This window comes from Loxodonta africana, chromosome 5 (genome assembly GCF_030014295.1).
Source record: "Loxodonta africana isolate mLoxAfr1 chromosome 5, mLoxAfr1.hap2, whole genome shotgun sequence".
Classification (NCBI taxonomy): domain Eukaryota; kingdom Metazoa; phylum Chordata; class Mammalia; order Proboscidea; family Elephantidae; genus Loxodonta; species Loxodonta africana.
In genome coordinates, this window is record NC_087346.1 from 107,665,907 (window position 1) to 107,679,460 (window position 13,554).

The 13,554-nt window shown below is 37.3% G+C and overlaps 1 protein-coding gene across 11 annotated transcripts in view; it reads left to right on the plus strand.

Moving 5' to 3' along the window:
* Window positions 1-13,554, plus strand: part of FRYL (FRY like transcription coactivator) — a 272,999-nt gene that overhangs the window by 134,992 nt on the left and 124,453 nt on the right. For all 11 annotated transcript variants that reach the window (XM_064285836.1, XM_064285835.1, XM_064285834.1 and 8 more), the window contains 3 exons: window positions 2,558-2,611; window positions 5,763-5,902; window positions 6,878-6,974. In XM_064285836.1, coding sequence (XP_064141906.1) covers window positions 2,558-2,611; window positions 5,763-5,902; window positions 6,878-6,974 — 291 coding nt within the window. The remainder of the gene's footprint in view (window positions 1-2,557; window positions 2,612-5,762; window positions 5,903-6,877; window positions 6,975-13,554) is intronic.

The window sequence follows — 13,554 nt, forward strand, 5'->3', positions numbered from 1 at the left end:
TGGGGCAGTTCTACTCTGTCCTTTAGGGCCGCTATAAGTCGGAATCGACTAGACGGCACTGGGTTACTGGGTTTGGGTTATATCCATCCCCAATACTTAACAGAGTACCTGATTCTTAAAAATCTAGGGTTAAAATATTAACATCACGCATAGTAGAAATAAAGCAAGACAAAATGGGAAAAAAGCTCATACTTTTTGTAATGAAGCATAGAATTCACAATGCATAGGCTTAAAAAAAATAAAAAACCTTTTTTGTTGACGTTTAATATTACCAGACTTTATATATACACCAATGACATAATTCTAAAAATACAACACCAAACATTGAGAATTAAAATATATTAATATTAATAACGTTAGGAAAGTCATCAGATTTCTTTTAGCCTTTGGCAGATTAATTAGAAAATCAGCAAGTTAGAAAAAGATGAACTAAACAAATCTTAAGAAAGCAAAAGAGGACATCGATAAAAATAAAAGCATCAATAATGAAATAGAAAAACAGTAGAAGTACTGGTAAGTAAGTTCAAGATAAGTTCTTTAAAAAAGTTACTACAGGAGTTAAAGCACAAGCTGGCCTAATAGAAGAAGAACAAGCTCACATAACATCTCACTAGGAATGATGAATTCAGAGAGGTTTGCAATGAAAATTTTTTATAAGAAAATGCTTTTGTACAGACCTAATTTATGGACTATAACAGCAGAGATGCTGGAATCTTTGTGTCATTTTCCAGCTATATGGCCATGGACGGGTATCTTTGTGTCTCAGTTTTCTCATTTTGTGAATTAGAGATAATAGAATCTATTCCACAAGATTGTTAAACTGATTAAATAAAAATTATGTAACATGCTTAGCATTAAAAAAAATCATATAATTAAGTTAATTCTGTTATAATATGACATTTGTGGTCATAAAATTCACTGCACTGTGCAAAATGGTACCAAAGACAACAGAAACAGAAAACACAGGGCTCAGTGACACAAAAAAGATAAGCACCTAATAAAAAATGGTTGCACAGTTTTGCACATGTTAGATATTTAAGAAATACACAAATACCTCGATAAATATGGCGCTTTACTTTGAAAAGGACCTGAAGACTTGAAGCTTCAGAAGGGTTGCAGCTTGTATGTTATTGTCAAGTGGTGGAAGGAGGGTTATCTGAAATCTGACAGAAAGTTGCAGCACCAGCTGTGGACGGGTGTGTCACTCATAGCACGTGATGACCTGAAGTCCCTGGTAGGTGCTTGAGGGTGCTCCTGTGCACTCTGTGTGTTCCTGCACAGCTCGGCTGGGCTGGATGCCGTTGTGTTTTGCGTCCACCTGTGCATGAGCAAATGTGTAGTTTGTGAAATCATATTATCCTCAAATTGTTCTCTAATGTTGGAAACAATTTGTGTTTTCAAAACGAGGGTAAAACTGACCCTATAGGGTCTGTGTATAGGGCAAAGTAAGTACTCAGTTCATGACATGTTGAGTTGTTAATTTACATTCAGTACCTCAACTATTGAAGTACTTTAATACTTCAAAGAACTGTAAGGAGTAAAGAGTTACTGTTTAAATGGTGTGTTGCCCATAGTTAGCACCTTATCAGTCATTGTTCCACTCAGGAAATTATAAAATAAGCATTGACTTGGCAGGAGGTACAAATCTAAATAATTTAATGACTAGGGGAAGTTTTGAGGAAGTAAACCGCCTTTCTAAAGCACTAACTGGTTCCAGTTCCAGTCAGACTGGTCCAGTTCACTGGCTAGCTTTTTTTCATAGTTATTAGGAGTAGACAGGAGTCCCTGGGTGGTGCACATTGTTAACCAGCTCGACTGCTAACTGAAAGGTGGGAGCTTTGAGTCCACCCAGAGGCGCCTTGCAAGAAAGCCTTGGTGATCTAATTCTAGAAAATCAGCCGTTGAAAACCCTGTGTAGCACAGTTCTACACTGACATGCATGGGCTCTCCATGAGTCAGAACTGACTTAACAACAACCAATTTGGACTTTTTTGTTTGTTTTAGGGGTGGGTAACTGTTACAGTGCACAGGGAAAGGTGGAAGGCTTCCCTTTTTTTGTTGTTAAAATTGCACAGTGTTGATAGTAACATTTGGCAGTCACTCTCATTTTTCACATGATGAAACTGAAGCACAGAGATCTTAAGTAATCAGCTGTAGGTCATTAACCTAGTGGCGGTCAAGCCAGCTGTCCAACTGAGGCCACCGGGGCCCGTAGCCCATGCTCATAAGTGCTATAGTAGGCACTTTTCAGTGAATGCGTATTGAATGAATGAGTGAAATAGTGGATGAGCAAATGCTGATGGCTTTTGAACTTAAATCTGTACAGCAGAGGATCTATATTGAAGTTTAAATCTAAGAACTGATGATTTGTTACACAATTAGATAATACGACATGGCCACTCTCATTGGGGAGGGTGGTGGTGAGGCCCCTGGCTCTGCAGCTCCTGCTTAACTAGTGTGTGGCCCTGGGCAAGGGAGGGCCTTACTTTTCTTTTAAAACAACCTAATTACAAATGAGAATACAAATATAACCAACTTATACTTTTTTTCGTTGTAGGAGAAGCTGTTGTCCAGATCTCTTCAGAGGGGTGAAGATCTTCAGTTTGACCAGGTACGTCAATCTTAGGGAAATGTTTTTGACAGATATGTCAATTTGAAGGGAATATTTTTTCCTGAAAGGAAAATCTTGGTCCTAATAGCCTGGTCCAAATTTTAACAAGTTCCTTTATTTGGTTTAATGACCCTGTATATCCTTACACAGTAAATTCATTCTAGAACTGATTGTTTTGTTTTGTTTTTTGACAAGTAAATAGAATGAGCTGTGAATTTTACTGATTTCAGCTCATTTAGCATTTGCAACTTCTTAATTTTCACTATTACTTTCTTCACTGGGCTCTTTGAAATTTTTCTCAGAAAGTTCCCAATTTCATACTTCAATCTTTCCTTGTGCACCAATTCTTACGAATTTTACAAAATAATATTTTACCTTTTAACCTTTTTTTCCAGTTGGGGCTTTCAGAACCTGTACGTAGAATACCAATATATAAAATTTAGTGTGATATTTCTCAAATGTTAACTCTTTCCTCTTGCTGAGATTAAAATGTTTGACCATGTGTTACTTTATATTAATTATGTTAGACCAAAAATTATTTTATTATCATTAAATATTGATGATTTGCAAAAACCAGTAACCCAGAGTGACTTTCCCTTGTCATCTAGTATTCCTAGGCCATTTCTTCTCATAATTTTGTATCCAAGAAATAGAAAATAATGTTCATATGAATCTGAGTAGACAAAGAAGATTGGTTAGAGTCACCTGGTAGAGATTTTACAAAATAACCGTGTTCCTGGATCTCACTCCAGTTTTCCTGAATCAGAATCAACAACAGTGAGGCTCTAGCACTTGTATTTTACAACAGTTCCTTGGGTTATTCTGATACATACATTAGTAATTAGCTCCTGGTCTTAGAGAAAACCATAAATAGGAAGGTAAGTCCCCTGTTATAAAAATTATACTAGTTACCAGTTGCCACCAAGTCAGTTCTGACTCATGGCAACCCCGTGTGTGTCAGGGTAGAACTCTGCTCCATAAGGTTTTCAGTGGCTGATTCTTTGGCTTTCTTCTGAGGTACCTCTGAGTGGACTCAAACCTCCAACCTTTTCATTAGCAACCAAGTGTGTTAATGGTTTGCACTACCTAGGGACAAAAATTACAAGAGCACCTTATATAATGCTTTCTAAAACATATGCCACCACAACAGGTATTAAGATTATTCACATCATGAATTCACTCCACTAGTGAATGTGTAACCAAGGTTTAAAACCCACTTAAACAACGTTTTAAGGAAAATTTCCATTTTTGTTTTCTTACATAAATGACTAATAAAAACTATGAATGATCATGCCTCATACCTTGATTTTTGTTTTCCATAGTAAAAAAGCTATGTGTGGTATAAACTGTTTCAGTATTTATTTACAGTAGCAGATGGTGGTGTTTCTCCTTCAGATATTAAAAAGGATTTCCTTTGAATGATTCTGTTCATTGTTAGTAAAGTGTAGACTGAAAAAACTTGGTTAAAATAAAATTAAGATCTTGTTTTTACTTTAGTTCTCTATGTTAGAAGCTAGTTACCTATCAAATTATGATAATTTATAAATAAGAGGATGATTAAAGGAGAATAGAGGTAGTAAGAAAGTAAGAAAAGAACAGACTACACAATCAAATAAACCATTTCATTTTTTCCTGAATGCAGTACGTTTTGAAGTTATATGAAGAATATGAAACATCAGGAAAATTAAATGTTTTATGAGGCATTGATTTATCTCTAATAACTGACATTTTATGTAGGCACGGAGCTGAAAGAGGCCTTGAATATCCTTGCAGCCTATAGTTTTTCCGTTAAGGAAAACAAAGTGTGGCATGCTTGACCATATGCTGATTTTAAAATACTAATTTTATAAGCAGTAGGTAGAATCAGATACAGGAATTCTTGTGAAGAGGGAAATTTCTTTCTTGGAACCCAAAATATGAGGATTGATTTTAGGGACTGCTAAAACCCTGGCGCTCCTTAGAAACTCTGTGGGGCAGTTCTACTCTGTCCCATAGGGTCGCTATGAGTCGGAATCAACTCGACGGCAATGGGTAGTGGGTTGGGTTAAAAACCTGGTGGCATAGTGGTTAAGTGCTATAGCTGCTAACCAAAGGGTAGGCAGTTCGAATCTGCCAGGCGCTCCTTGGAAACTCTATGGGGCAGCTCTACTCTGTCCTATAGGGTCGCTATGAGTCGGAATCAACTCGACGGCAATGGGTAGTGGGTTGGGTTAAAAACCTGGTGGCATAGTGGTTAAGTGCTATAGCTGCTAACCAAAGGGTAGGCAGTTCGAATCTGCCAGGCGCTCCTTGGAAACTCTATGGGGCAGCTCTACTCTGTCCTATAGGGTCGCTATGAGTCGGAATCGACTCAACGGCACTGGGTTTGGTTTGGTTTTGTTTAATAGTGGTTGGTGTATCTCTTACCACCACTACAGACAAATTAAATTCATTCGTGAAGTGAATCTATGATGTTCACCTGGAATTCAGATAGTCTCAGTGATGCCTCAGATAGAGTAACAATTTATTCACCCCACTACACTTATCTTTATGCTATCCATTTTTATATCCTAAGCTTTAAAAAGCTTGTTTGTGCCACGTTTCTTCTATGTTAATTTGTGGAAATCAGAAGTTATTATAATTCTGTCTTCTGTGTCATAGCAGTGCAGAGTAAATTGGAGCTTTCCCCACAGTTCTAACATAATATAGTCTTCTGTGTTTCTGCAGTTCTTTTGTCCATTATAGTGGCAACATTTTAGAATCTTTTGTTCACATGACAGTGGAGTAGCTGGCAGGGTCAGGAAGTAGACATGGTTTTTTCATGTTACACATAACAGTTCCCCCAGAGGTATCAGTGTGAGTAATCAGGGATGTTATTGATGGACATGTTTGTACACATGTGAGTGGCATATGGAGGCAGGAAAAGGATTGAAAGCCACTTAAGCTAAACTGAATGGATTTGGGTAAAGCTTAATAAAAAATAGTGGATGAAATTTAGCTGATTTTACTTTATTACTTGCCGGAACCCCTGGCGCTTATTTTAAAGTGCTTTTATTGCATTTGAGTTGGTATGCTGATTCATTTCTAACAGATTTCTGATAGAGTTGTAAGTGTGATACGTTCAGTGTTGTATTTTATTTTCTGGTGAGATTTAATTTTTGTGTGTTTTCAGGTGATAAGCTCTATGAGCTCAGTAGCAGAGCACTGTCTCCCTTCCTTACTTCGCACCTTGTTTGACTGGTACAGACGCCAGAATGGAACTGAAGATGAATCTTATGAGTATAGACCTCGATCTAGTACAAAATCTAAGGGGTAAATGGCTTATTTTCCACCATTCTACCTGGCATCTAGTCACTTCGAATGAAAGGGTGATAGAGTTATTAACTGAAGATTCTTGTTCTTTGGTTTCTATGCAAAAAAAAAAAAAAAGAAATGGATTCTTTTTTTTATGAAGGTGGTCATGAGAGGGAAGGCTAGTTCATACTTAATCTGTAAACCAAGGGAAGGTACCGGTGACTAGCTGCAGCTCTAACCATGTTGATGGCTGGGACGAGTCATGCAGAAACTAATTTCAGGATTATCATTTCAGTAGTCCATTGAGGAACTTTATAGTCATTGAAGAACCTGAAGAAATAGTCAAAGAAAGTGACCTACTGATGAGAATTGTGAAGGGAAGCAATTGTTATCATACAGAAAGATTCTAACGCCCTTTATTATAATATCATGATACTCTTCTTGCTGCCCAGATCCTGGAACTTGTCTTCTCCTTCTTCAGATTTCCCAGGGAGATCATGGCATTACATAAAACTTCTATCTGTGCTCAGTTTATCGTTCCGTAAATTAGTATTGGGCTGCAGTAGATGCCACTTGTGATTTGTCAGCTTAGATTTGTGAGAAGCTTACCTGGTACCGTATTTTCATCTAGAAAAGCTAGTACTTTTGTTTTAGTTCTTAATAATACAAAAAGAACACTGATCATACAAGGAGCAATGATAGGCTTTCTAAATAAAGTTTAAAACCTTTTTCTTCCTCTTACTAATTCTTCCAGATTAGGTGTAATTTCTGACAGATATCATAGTGGACTGTGTATTTAAACACCCAGCGTATAAAAAGACAAAGAACATGAGAACATGTAATGCAGACATTGGATTATTACAATTTGTAGTAACAGTCATGGTAGCACACCACGCATATTAGGAACTCAGTAAATAATATGAACTACTAAACCAATAACTATTTTAAAATTCACAGTCTTAATACAATCCTAATTTTATGTTCTCATTTCAGGGATGAACAGCAACGTGAAAGAGATTATCTCCTTGAAAGGAGGGACTTAGCAGTAGATTTCATTTTTTGTTTAGTTTTAGTTGAAGTTCTAAAGCAGGTAAGCACTTTTATTTCTGTAAAGTCTGTATTTCTTGTATATTGCTTATTAAGTGTACATGTTTCAGTTACCTTATTTAGGATGTCTGAAATTCTGGGCCACATGAGTTAACTCCCTATAATTTAACTATACTTCTTTCAGATGCCTGAGGCTTTCATGACCTGCACCTATCACTCCTGTCCTTTTTGCCTTTGTATGCTATCCGTGATGGGAAATCTTGTCCGCAAAAAGGAGCTGAGTGGGAATTGTGTTAAATATTGGCTTTTGGCTGCAAATATATTCTGTCTCACAATTACCTGCTTCAATCCCTTTTTACTTCTACTTTCAAAGAATTTCTCTTCCTTAGCCCTCAAGCCTGCATTCCACCCTGTCATAATTGTATAGTCATGGTTGAGGAATGGGAGTGAGTTGACAAGGGTAAGATTGAATTGTCAAGTGCAAATGGTTTTTAGGCAAGAGAAAATGTTCATTGATTTAGTGAATATCTGAATGACTTCTGTGCACTGGCATTGTTCTAGGCACTGTATTTATGAACTTATATCTGAATAGGATAGATAGGCAGTAAAAATATAAATAATATAATGTCAGGTGTCATGTGCTTTTGCTATTGAGAGTCAGCACAAGTATACATACATGTGCTTGTACTGATTTTGAAAGCTTTTTTTTTTCTTTTAAGTTTATAGTCTTTTAAAAAAGGTCCCTAGGTAGCACAAGTTGTTTGCGTTCAAGTGCTAACCTAAAGGTTGGTGGTTTGGACCCACCTAGCAGTACCATGGAAGAAAAGGCCTGGCAATCTGCTTCCATTAATATTACAGCCAGGAGAACCCTATGGAGAGTTCTACTCTACATGGAATCAACTTGGCAACTAACAGCAACAACAACAGCACAGTCTTTTAAAAGTTATATATCAATCAGGGATGATCCATTTAGTTCCAGTTATGCACATTTTATTACTTTGAAAAAAGTTAACCAAGCCCGTTACTGTCAAGTTGATTCCCATTTCCAGTGACCCTATAGGGCAGAGTAGAACTGTCCCATAGGGTTCCCAAGGCTGCCAATCTTTATGGAAGCAGATCGCCACATCTTTCTCCCATGGAGCAACTGGTGGGTTCGAACCACCAACCTTTTGGTTAGCAGCCACGCACTTAACCGCTGTGCCATCAGTGCTCCTTTGAAAAAATTTAGGAAACATTAAAAAAAAATAATTTTGCATATGACATGCCTTATCCGGTAAATTTTGCTTCTTATATAAAAGTGGAGTATGTAACAGGTAGCAAACATAAGAGTAGTCTTCTTTTTTAGTATCATCAGCATAAAAATATTTGAATTATGTAATCATTTATACTTTTCCTTCTATTTTTACTACGTATATAAAAAGACAGTTATTTGATGCTCTGAAATCTGCAAATAAAAATAACTTTAAATGTAAAATAGTTAAGTGAGTTAACCAAAGGTAAAACCACTTTAAATAATTTTTGCCTTTCATAAAGATTTTTTTTAGAGATGTGGGAAAGAAATTTCCTCTGGGAGTTGTGCTAACAAGCCAGATTTGATCTCTGTGATCTCCCAGTTTAGCTGGGATCCTAAGACCCTCAGACTGGAGTAACTAGGGGTAGGAAGAGCTGAGGAGTAGATATGGCCATAGACGATGAATGAACTTTGACTATGGCTCATTGTGGTTAAGCCATACCATCTCTTGTGTTTGTACTTATTTGCTCAGTTAATGGCCCAGGGTCTCTTTTTTCCAGCAGGAGAAATTACTGACTTCCTACACGGACTTCCAATGCCATCAGTGATCTGGTCCACTGTGTTTTTCCTGCATTATTGCCTGCCATATTATTCCACTAGCAGTCAGTCTGTTTTCTCATCGAAAAGTTGCCCCTAATTGCACTGGCTTCAGAATTGCAACACACAGAACATAGAAAGGTTTTTATTTCCCTTCCTCCTCCTTATTTTAAAACGATCTAGTAATTTATAAACTTAAGAACTCTTTTTCAGTGGAATCATTTTCCAAGGCCACTGCACAAAGTCCATTTAGACCTGTAGTTCACATGGACTCAGTGTGAAAAGCAGAAATACAGTGCCTCTAGTGGCTAATTTTTAGTTTTTGGTTCTGTCACCATATTCTTCCAACTCAGAGTACTCTTTACACTTACCCTTCCCCCTATTTTGCCATTATTCTCATCCCTTGGTCTGTATATGTACACATTTGCCCATTGTCTTAGTCATCTAGAGCTGGTATAACAGAAATACCACAAGCGGATGGCTTTAACAAAGAGAAATTTATTTTCTCACAGTCTGGTAGGCTAGAAGTCCAAATTCAGGGCATCAGCTCCAGGGAAAGCCTTTCTCTATCAGCTCTGGAGGAAAGCCCTTGTCATCAATCTTCCCCTGGACTAGGAGCTTCTCCGCACAGGAACCCAGGAGTTCAAAGGATGCACTCTGCTCCCAGCACTGCATTCTTAGTGGTGTGAGGTCCCCCCTCTCTGCTTACTTCCCTTTTCCTTTTATCTCGTGTAAGATAAAAAGTGGTGCAGGCCATACCCCAGGGAAACTCCCTTTACATTGCATCAGGGATGTGACCAGAGCAATGATGTTACATCCCACCCTAATCCTCTTTAACCACAGGCAGAGATTATGATTTATAGCACATAGGAAAATCACAAAATGGAGGACAGCCACGCAGTACTGGGAATCATGGCCTAACCAAGTTGACACATAATTTGAGGGGACACAATTCAATCCATGACACCCATCAAAGGATAAAATATATCATGAATAACAGAGATATACTTTATTTATATAAAATTATATATAGAGTAGGTCTTTTATTCAGTAAAAGAGAACTCTTTAACTTGTCCGAAACAACTAAAACTATAGAAAATTAGGTAAAAATCAATAGAGCTTTCTACAAAATCAAGACAAACTAACCTAATTTTCTTCCATGTCAGAATGACATAGCATTTAATAGATCCTGGAGAAGTGGTCGTTGTAATAAATCATGGTTCTAATAGGACTTTTACTTTTGTTTCCCATAATATATTAAAACTTGATTCAGTTTTATTTCGATGAATGGGCAGCCCCCAGAGTATTGAAGTATTGATACATGGTTGTTTAAGCCTTGAGGAGGAGTAAATAATTCTCGTGGGCTAGTCCTTCACCTAATTCTATTGTAAACTAGTTTTTCCTTGAATAATTTGTTTTGTCTTCAGTACTACATATGTGTTGTTGTTGCCATGGAGTCGATCCCAACTCATGTTTGGAACTGTTCATAATGCACAAAAGACCTTATATTCTTTGTATCACCTGATCATTATAATAAACTTGAAGATAGGCAGAGCAAATGTTCTCATCCCAGCTGTACTTCTGGGCAAGTTATTACCTACTAACTCCACCTCGCTGTAAAGTAGGGATGATAATTGTATCCTTTTTATACAATCATGAAGGTTAAATTCAATAATGCCTGGCACATGGGATGTTCCCAATAAATGTCATTTGTCATATCTATTTCACAGATGAGGAAATGGTCTTTGTTGTAGTGACTTGTTGAAGATTATAAAGCTAGTTCATATTTCTACTCCAAGATTTCTCTGAAAATAAAAATAATATTTTCTGATTGGTAAAGTTAGTGATACAAAATTAGGCGAAATGGACAGTGTCTTAAAAAATTAAAGATTTAATCTTAACAGGTTATACAAAGAATTGAGGAAGTATAAATATGTTGAAATTAAATGGTGTAATTCACCATGGGAACAAAATTAAGACAATAGACGACTAATTTTATTTTTTTTTAAAGCCAGGACAATGATTCTGGGATCATGGACAACTACAAATCAGGATGATTGGTACATAGTACCAAAGAGCTGTATGGCTTTAAAACTCATGTTAAAAATACTTTAAATAGCAATGCAGTGTTTAGAAAAGTTTGAAACAATTTCCCATTTATATTGAATTTTAGTCACACATTTATGCTTTGAAACAAACAGGAAGGGTGGAAAACCTCTAGTTTGTGAGCCATTTTAAGTTCTTGGCTTAGTTGTCACGGGTACCATTGTGCAAGTTTCAGAAGATGATGTCTTTCCTGCTTGTTGAGTAGGCCCTCAGCATTTTCAGATTTAACATGGACCTAAAGGTTCATGACACAGGGTTGTTTGGACTTTTGCTGAGGCATGAACTTACTCATTTTCCTTTGTGTTGAGTGCTCATCATTTAGCTAATGAATGAGCCTCACTGGCTCCCCAGTATTCATAGCTTGACCTGGCTTTGTTGTTCTGGGAGAAACAGGGATTTCAGGAGGCTTTAAATAGGAATGATTGTGTAACAAAAATGTTTATTCGTTAAATAAAGTTTCTCCCCCAAATTAAAGATATGTATCTTCTTTCACTTCTGTTGATTTGTCTCCCTTTGGCTCTAATATAATGGGACTAAAGATTTTCTTTCCTCATGTGTTGCATTTGTTAAATGTATTTTCGTGTATCAGAAACCGGGGACACAATATATTCTAGAGAAGTACTTATTTCCAACCTCTCAACTTCAGTTCCCTCATCTGTAAAATAGAGGACTATTACAAGTGTTATTAATGTTATGTTTTATTAATAACATATATAAAAATGCCTAACTAGAATCTGGTACCAAAACAAAGCCCAAACCCATTACCAGCGAGTCTGTTCTGACTCAGCAATCCTATAGGACAAAGTAGAACTGCCTCATAGGGTTTCCAAAGCTGTAATCTTTACAGAAGCAGACTGCCACATCTTTTCTTCCGCAGAGTGGCTGGTGGATTTGAACCACTGACCTTTTGGTTAGCAGCCAAGAGCTTAATCACTGTGTCATCAGGGCGACTTGAACCTGGCCCACAGACATGTAAAAAGTGTTGATAGTGGTAGTAGTAGGATAGCAGTAATTATTTATTCTTTAATAAAGGGCACATGTAAAAAAAAATTGATGATGGTAATAGTAGGGAAAAATAGTATTTATTCATCAATAAAGGGTGTACCAGCAATAAAGGGTATAAGCTATGTCGTAGCTGTAATTGTTAGACTTCAGGTATAACTGGAGCAAATAAAGAATATTTGGGAGAAGTTGTAGGTTTAAGTTACCCTCTGTTTCGTATCTCTGGTCTAGGACACACCAAACGTCCCTGTGAGGAAAGTAATATGATAAAACCACATCATAGTATAATAAGCAAGATTTGAAAAATTAAATCATGTAAAATAGAGTGTTGCATTATTGCAAGGTTACTGAAATGTCTGAGTCCTGCCTGCGTGATTAGCACCCTGAATTCTGGAAGTTTTGGGAGTCAGGCTGGTTAATTTAAATAGTCTTAGCTATAGTTTGGCATCACCTAGTGGCAGATGTCTGCCCTGTTTTAAATAATGGGAATGATCTAGTGTCTGACTGGGGCTTCTAGGATAACAACAGTGATGCCAGTAATCTGGTTACCATACCCATTGCCATCAAGTCCATTTTGATTTATAGCCCTTGTGGGGCAGCGGTTTAACTCTTGGCTGCTAACTGAAAAGTTAATGTTAAGAATCGACCTTATGTTCTGCTGAGGAAAAATGTGACAGTCTGCTCTTGTAAAGATTTACAGCCTGGAAACCCTATTGGGGCAGTTATACTCTGGCCTGTAGGGTTGCTATGAGTTATCTAGTTACATTGGTGCCGAATTTGTAGTCCTGATTCAGGAAGATCAAGCCAAAAGACTACAGGGGTTGCTCCATCTGCCTACCTGCTTCTCTAAAAAGGGGGTTGGTTTCCTGCCATTTTTGTACCTGGCCTTGCCCTCTCAAATGTCTCCGTCCTCTAGGTCTACTCCCTTCATCTGCCTTCCATTCCCAGGAAGTAAGCATTTTGGCCTGATCCCTTTCAGAGAAAGGTAGAAAAGATGAGAGAGGACAAGACTCAATCTCCAATTCTAATGCACCTGATTTTGCATTATCCCAGAGCTAGTAAGTATAGGGCTTTAATCTCTTATCTACATATTACAGGTGAGTAAGTGGAGGCTTACCCAAGGTTACATAGCTAGTACAAACAGAAGATTTGGCTTTGTTAGACTAATCCAAAGACCATGCTCTTTCTACTCTTTTTTCATTATATTGAAGAAAATGTTTTTATTTATTGTATAATGGCTTAATTATAGTTTACCCATAATAAATTGAACTCTTTTGGGGATACTGTTTTTAGTTTCTTCTTAATATAAGACAAATAGTATGGTCCTGAAAAGAGGGATGCAGGGTACCAACTATAAGATTACCGTGTCCCTACTTAGTTGACCAACCAAAACCACAAAAAACCCACTGCCGTTGAGTCGGTTCTGACTCATAGTGACCCTATAGGACAGAGTAGAACTGCACCATAGAGTGTCCAAGGAGTGCCTGGCGGATTTGAACTGCTGACCTCTTGGTTAGCAGCCATAACACTTAACCACTACACCACCAGGGTTTTCAGTTGACCAACCAGTAATCTGAAATTCCTATATCAATATATGTGATTGTTTTACTTTTATAATGATGGGATGTGTCTGCCTATAAAAGATGAGAAAGATCCTTGTAATCATATAACTCAGTCATAAAACCTT